The 7,891-nt window shown below is 43.7% G+C and overlaps 1 protein-coding gene across 1 annotated transcript; it reads right to left on the bottom strand.

The window, feature by feature from the left end:
- Positions 1-479: 479 nt before the first annotated feature.
- ATP6V1G1 (ATPase H+ transporting V1 subunit G1) lies at positions 480-7,454 on the bottom strand. Its single transcript, XM_082402061.1, has 3 exons — positions 7,225-7,454; positions 3,565-3,665; positions 480-772 (listed from the first exon to the last, which is right to left on the bottom strand). Exons 1-3 carry the CDS (start codon positions 7,304-7,306, stop codon positions 599-601), a joined length of 357 nt encoding a protein of 118 aa, XP_082258187.1. The 5' UTR covers positions 7,307-7,454; the 3' UTR covers positions 480-598.
- Between the last annotated feature and the right edge of the window lie 437 nt (positions 7,455-7,891).

Raw genomic sequence — 7,891 nt, 5'->3', positions numbered from 1 at the left:
CCAAAAGCAGCCCAATACTAGTACCCATTGTTCTAACTCTTAGCCGGAAAGGACTATTTTAAGGCTGGCTGTTCACATAGGTTACAAGTAACTATTTACTACTTTTTCATAGATAAAGCCCCTGACCTTCAAGAAAGATTTAGGGAAAAAAAAAAATTTAATCCCTTTCTTTCTTAAGAAAATTGTTTTTTTTTAAACTATATCTAAGGTCATAGGAAGGAACCTTCATGATCTAACTTGAATAAGTAGAGTTGCAACATAAAGCTATGACTTAAAATTAAAAAAAAAAAAACTGTATCTAAGAAAGAAAAAGTCAGTGTTCATAATATGCCACTTGAGCGAAAAGGCATAGGAAAACAGACAACATATACCCATTAAGTTTCTAAGAAATATGAGGTAAAAAGATAAAATCTTTGGATAGGCTATAAGTTTGTACAAAGAAGCTACAACTGCTATTCTGCAAAAAGTGAAGGGACCTATTATATAATATACAGAAATAATTTAATGCCTTTTCACAAGAATATAACCCAAGCCTTGCTAAAGCCTCATATTCTATGAAGGCATCTAAAATGCCAATCCACGGCACAGCGCTCTTCCCTTATCCGTTTATGCGGTAATTCTCATGGATTTCTGGCCGGATGTCACAGACAAAGGCCAAGAGGTTATCCAGGACTTCATCCCTGTTCTGCCGGAAGTAGGTCTGAAGGATGGTCATCTTCTCCTGGGTGTCCTTCTCCACTTCAGTGCTGCAACTGCCGTGGGATCCCAGAGCCTGGAGTCGGGGAGCAATGACAGAGGGAACGTCAGGACGATGCTCCGGCTGGGCAGGAACAACATTTAATAAGCAACTTTCTGACTTTTGAAGAAACCCAGTCTCATAATGAATATAAATCATCAGCAGCGTGACCGAAGAGCGTGAGAGAAGTCAGGGTTCCCGTGGTTACTGGGAGAAGTTGATACAATCACTTGGGTGGCCGACCTTTCAACATCTATCAAAAGGTAAACAAACTGCAGAGCATACCCACTGCCAGGAAGTTATCCCGGAGAATGACACAGTCACATTCCTCTACAGTCTAATGTGCAGCCTTAACCAGAGACTGGAATGAACCTAAAGAACTAACAACTGAGGCCTGGTGGTTAGTAATATGTCTCCTTGTGCGGTTTTAAAGGGGGTAGATACATGGTGGTTTTTAAAAAAAAAAAAAAAAAAAAAAAAAAGCTCTTAAAAAATAACAAACACAAGGGCAATACAATTTAGGAGGAATATACAGTTTCACCACTACTGGTTAATGTTTTAGCTCGTAAGTTCAACAGTGGTTTCACCAGTATTACGAATACATGACATCTGTTCTTTCAAATAGAAATATTCTACAAGAATACACAAGAAACTGTTAACAGTGGTTATCTCTAAAGAGGACTGTGGGTCTGGGTGAGAGGGAAACTATCCCCTCATTGTTGCCCCATTTTATTGCTTGAAATTCTTAGTGCATGGCTGCCTCACCTCTTCAGTTTCCGTTTACAACTTAACACACACTGATGGACAAATTTTCTTTTACTGTCCACTGTCTTCTCATTGTTAACTGTTATGCCTGCTTTATTAGAATGTGACCTATCAGGTTAAGGCATCACTTTTTTGTGCCTGACTCTTTTCATCACCTAAACTGCTGTCGCCTCATTATGAAGTTTTACAACTATATCCCTTCACATTTGTGTAACACATCAGTTTACAGAGCATTCTCTCATGCGACCTGTTACCTATTCCTCCATAACCTATGAGGAGGCTATCACTCCCCCGTCTACGGTTGAGGAAACCAGGGCTCAAAGAGGCCCAAGTGAACTGGCAAAGATTCAAACCTAGGGCTCTTCATACTATCACTGTTCATATTACAGGAATACCCTGGAGCATTTCATAATGGTTGGCTCAGCTGCTACCTCCATTCTATGATTATGTAAACTATATGCCAAGCCCAAAACCCCAGAATTTGTTTCAAAAGTGAAGAGATTACAATGAAACACTGCTAGAAAAATTCAGAGCTCATGCTTATAGTGCAACACCGAGACTGTCTCTATAAGCAACTGCAGCATGATACAAAAATAAGATGACAAGATGGCTGTCCTGTCCAGAGTATTTCTACACTGTCTTGTGGGCAGTCGGACAACTTACAGCACCAATCTGCCCTGGCTCACGAATCAGAAACCCATTTTTTTTTTTTTAAATAAGCGGTACCTTATTTTATTTTATTTTATTATTTATTTATTTATTTTTGGCTGTGTTGGGTCTTCGTTTCTGTGCGAGGGCTTTCTCTAGTTGTGGCAAGCAGGGGCCACTCTTCATGGCGGTGAGCGGGCCTATCACTATCACGGCCTCTCTTGTTGCGGAGCACAGGCTCCAGATGCGCAGGCTCAGTAGTTGTGGCTCACGGGCCTAGTTGCTCCGCAGCATGTGGGATCCTCCCAGACCAGGGCTCGAACCCGTGTCCCCTGCATTGGCAGGCAGATTCTCAACCACTGCGCCACCAGGGAAGCCCCCAGAAACCCATTTTAAGTCTGAATAGTACTGTCTCCGCCCAGTGCCCCAGTGCAAAGATGGACGAAACTTTTCCTACTTAATGCTAACAGGGAGGCACGAGCCTTTAATCACTGGACTTGGACCTGGGAGGGTATGTACCTGGAACTAGTGGAGGCCACAGTGTATCAATAGAACTAGAGAATGAAAACCACAAAGCCAAAGGCAGAGATGAGAGATGGAAATAGTCCTGAGAGCATTATTTAAGCTCCTCGATCAAAATAACCTTAGCCTTTACCTGGGTTTCCAATCATATAGGTCAATAAATTCCATTTTGCTTAAACCAGTTTGAACTGTTTTCTGCTGCCTGTATCCAAGAGTCCTGATAGAGGTTCTTTTCTCTACGAAGCCTCCTCCATCCTTTCCCTTTTCCAGAATTTTCCCTACTTTCTCTGTACTTTCTGTATCTGTTTTTGTACTATTATTACATGCATCTTACACATTGTGGTCTAGCCTATACTACTGATAAGTGACTCTACTAAAGTGGGGCTCCACGTGATTTATGTTTATGACCATTACAGCCCTCTTCAGTTGTCGGTTTGCATGACTTATTTTATTACTAAGTATCCCTGACCCCCAGGCATTTTATTACTAAGTGTCCCTGACCACCAGACTGTACGCTAAATTCCATGAGGGCCATGTCTATTTCTGTTCACAGCTGATCCTCTAGCATCTGGCACACATTAACTGTTCAAAAGATATTTAATAATATCTATATTCAATATATATATTAAATAACATATCTCTAAAAAATTATCTATATTTAATATCTATATCTATTAATAATTCAATAATTTAACTGAATAAATGAAGACTAGGATTCAAATGTTAGTTAAAAATTAATCACCTTAAGAGATTCAGCCTAAGCATCCAATAACCAGATTTTCAAACTTCTACCAGAATCAGAATCGCTGAGCTATGCTGGATATTCTGAGAGCCTAAGGGGAAGAAGGAAGCCTCAGGAAACTAAGGCAGTAATGAAAATAAACTGAGCCCACCGCAGCTTCCTTGGCCTTGAACTCCTTCTCCCTCTGCAGGCGGTATTGTTCAATTTCAGCCTGGGCTTCTTCTTTGGCCTGCTTCAGCCTCCGGTTCTTTCCTGTTTTCAAAGGAAGTGGTTAAGAGACAGCAGAAGAGGAAGCAGAGACTGAGATGGTAAATTCTAATAAACAAAGACAAAAGTTTAAAGATACAGTCTCAAGAGACATGCATGGGGAAGAGGGAGAGAGGGAATTCAGAGCTAACTAACAGTACAGGCTCCTGCCTCCTGTACTTTAAACTAGACTGTACTTAAGAAGTGACTAGATAAAAAGGACCGCCTTCTATACCTACAGACCATAAAAATGATGCAAAAAATTTTGGAATGTGTCAGAATACTCTCTCAATCTCAACTACTAAGAACCAACATAAAATGGGTGACATTAGCCACCTGGGGAATTCTTTCTCTTCCTGAGAAGTAAACACCTAAGTATGCTGCTGATTACAATTGGAGCTCGGCTTAGAAGCTTAGCAGGGAGGCTAATACACTCCCAAGGGACATCAACCTAAACTGTAACTAATGAAATAGATTATGTAATATTGGAAACTAAAACCCATGCCTGTGCACAAGGAAATACGTAAAAGTGGTTCTGGGAAGGAATTCTGAATGGGGAGCACGGGACATAAGACTGCACGAGCATCTAAGACGTGAGGAGACACAGGGGCTCTGGTTTTTAGAAGAGCATAGTTTAACATAAAGCTGTAAAAATTCTCTAGGTTCTATCAGAGGCTTTATGAAAACAGACCACAAGATCAACCAACAAGTTTCCCTGTTCACCAAACTTCTAAGACACCCAAATGGGATGGTGGGGGAGGGGGGCAGGTCCTAGACAATCAATTGAGGATTTATTTAATTGAGTAAAAGACATCCTGTATCTAAAAGCAAGCTGTTATAATTCTTTGTATAGCAACTGCCGAAATCCCAGTCAGCCCATGTAGATGAATGAAACTGAATTTAACCTTCCACCTCCTGATTAACAACAGGATTCTGAACTGGTGATGACCCCATGACATCAATCCTTCACGAGGCTAGTCTAAAACAATCAATAGGTGCCTAAGCCCCACAAGGACTATTTCTCCAAGTATATATTTACTCCAGTACTATTTAGTGCCTACTATTTAGGGTCTGCTGGAGCCAACTTCTATCCCAATGCCCCACATGCTGTCCTCCTCATCTGCTATATATTCAAAGCCATATTCCAAAGCCAAGGTTCTTTTCCAAACCAACAAATTTTAACATAGCCTGAACATTATGCAGCAGCTCCACGTAATTTCACAATACCACTGTCCTGATCACTCCCAACAACTATGGCTCCCTGAATTAATGACTTAAGGTAAACCATACTCTGCCTGTCAGCAAACATCTTCAAAGTTCAATTTTGACTGGCTTCTCTGAAAACCAAAAAATATCTGAGGATGAAATCATTTCTTTTAAATCTTGTTTTTTTTTTATGGGCCTTACATGTGGAGGCATTTTGTTTCACTCCAATGACAAACCACATACAAAATTTTTTAAAAGTTTATGGTCCAAGCAATGATTTCATGAAAAACTGGGGTTGGACCATTTTACCACATCATACACTGCCTCTTCCCAATTCCTAACTGGGTGTGTCAACCATAATTACAGATCAAGAGAGTAACTTCTTCAAATTACAGGTCTTCTCAATACTTCTGTTCCTAACCACTTAAAATTCTGAGATGTGTATTAGCCATAAACTCACTCCTTTAAAACAAGTTCTTTCAGTCCCTATGTAATAGCTACCTGAGATATACAAGTCCCTGCACCAGGCCTGATGGGATAAAGGAAGATGTATAATATGACCCCAACCTCCAAGGCACTCAGAATCATTCTTACCATATGCCAAGTACCTGTTCTTGCACTTCCCCCAAATATTCTCACATGCTTCCCAACTGATAAAACTTCCGCTGCTGATGAGCCATCACAGGACAAACTCTGAGAAGTCATTCTGGAAATACTGCATCAAGGTCATGATCAGAAATACTCCGTGAGGAACACAGAACTTCCCAGTCACCAGAGCAAGAACAGAAGACTTGTTCCCATCTCCAGCTCCCTCAAAGAAAGCTTTTCCAATGAAATACAGAGTACCACACAACCCCTAATTGAGAAAGTAAAAGAGCCATGCTTGAAATCTACTTGGGTATGGGATGAGAGTATAAATCCTATTCTGGGGGAAAAAACACCAAGAAATTACTAAGATTAATAGTTTTTGGTATTTTACCCTGGCTATGTTGTTTCCCAGGGTATGGTCATATCATTTTTCTCTGAGCCTCATTTTTCCCATCTGTCAAATAGGAATAGAAACATCTATCTCACCAGATGAGAAACTGAAGATATAAAAGTTAAATTAGACATAGTCCCTATTCTCCAGGAGCTTAGTCTAGTGACTGAGCCATATAAAGAAACAATTTTACTGCACAGTGATGACGGGAATACGTACTTGGGGAGGACTCCTAGCCTAGTCTGAGGGGAAAAGATGAAGTCAGGGAAGGCTTCCTGGAAGAACTACTGCCTAAATTTTGATATCTGAAGAAGCCTTAGTGTTAGAGAATGAAGAGTAACCTAGGAAAAGGCTCTTCCAATCAGGAACCAGCTGTGCAAAGGCTTGCAGGTGAAATCAATCAAGGTGCCTTTGAGGAATCACTATGCCTGGAGCGAGTACCTAAAAGGGAGATTAGAGAAGAAAGCCACAGCCTGATGCAAAAGCACCTCCTATACCCTCTTAAGGAATTTAGGCTTTATTCTGCAAGCACTAAACGTTTGTTGACTATAGGGGCGGTGGGGAAGTCATATTTGCAATTGAGAGGTATGACTGACTGCAGTGAGGAGAACCAAATGGAAGAGAGGAGGAAGCCTCCCACTCACCAATCTAGATTCGATCCACCTGCTAAGTTCCTCAGCAACCTCACATTTCTCAACTCTAGCCCTCCTCTCACCTGCAATTAATCTACCCCAAATCTGCTTCCTTCACTGGGGCTTTGAATACCGCAATAAAGACCACAGATGTCCCGGGTACTATGTTTGGCACGTATTAACCGCACTGAAAAAACAAATGTAAGGAATTAACGAATTAGGCTACTACGGGAGCCTCAGAGAACCTGATGCCCTGGACTAAGATGCTGGCTGTAGGGATGGAGAAAACGTGAACAAATAAACCTTGGCAACTGACTAAACATGGCGAACGAGGGAGGGTCTGAGACGTGACAAAAAGGACTGTTTCCAGACTGAGCAAAAGTGTAGATGGTGGCTCCCTACACTGAGACGGAGGACCCCAAAGCAGTAAGTGCGAAGGGGGAGAACAACGCGTTCCGTTTGGATAATCCACTTTACACGCCCCCCAGACCCTAAGAAGGACGTCCACTTTGTCTCCACGCCCTATCTACTAGCCTACATTCGCAGCTCTAAGGCGACCTACAAGACTTCCAGAGCCTCGGATCCAGAGAGCTGCGAGTCACACAAGCTTCCGCGACTGTAACCAACCCCCCACCCCGCCCCCGGCCCCGTCAGCAGTTTTTCGGGCCTCACCCACCTACCACCTCCCGCGGCCTGCCCGCAACTCTTGGACTCGCGCCACGCCTGGCTGCCCCAACCCCAAACTCACGCTTGCGGGCCTCGGACACCTTCTCGGCGGCCCGCTTCTCGGCCTGGAGCAGCTGCTGGATGCCCTGCGACTGACTGGCCATGGCTGCGGCAGCGTCTCCGAGACGCCGCAGACAGGCCTAAATCCGCTCGAACTCCCCCTCGGGTCAGCTGACCCAGCCGTCCAAGATCTGCGCCTGCGCCCGCCGCTCCGCCCACCATCACGTGACCTCCGCAACGCCGCGTCAGCTGACTTCACTTGGAGTCTTGTGACTCGGAGGGGAAGAGGCGAGGTGAGGCGGGGTGGGGCGAGGAGGGGTGGGGCGGGACGGAGGCGGGAGATCAGAGCGTCTTGACTGCGCCTGCGCAGGATCTGTTGTTGCTGCCTTCGTCTCTCACACGCAGCTCAAGGCCCTTTCAAGGTCTGTCTTTTCTCTGGTTCCATCTTGGTGGCCGCTCTGCCACGTCGTTATTGCAGTAATCCCTCCCTTTACAGTAAGCTCACTTCGAGATCCAGAGAGGAGGGGCCAAGTCAAATCACTTTCCCCTATTTGGCCCACTGCTGTACTCCCGCCCCTTTCTGGAGTTTTCTTGGCACTCGGAATATATTTGGGGACAGGCTAAAATTCTTGCCAGGCTCCTGGGTTGGAATCTGAATTGGGAATAGGGAGACTTGGGGTGAAGTCTCC

This window comes from Balaenoptera borealis (assembly GCF_965194805.1).
Source record: "Balaenoptera borealis genome assembly, chromosome: 8".
NCBI lineage: Eukaryota > Metazoa > Chordata > Mammalia > Artiodactyla > Balaenopteridae > Balaenoptera > Balaenoptera borealis.
The sequence above is the reverse complement of the archived record's forward strand: the minus strand, read 5'-3'. Positions and strand labels throughout refer to the sequence as shown.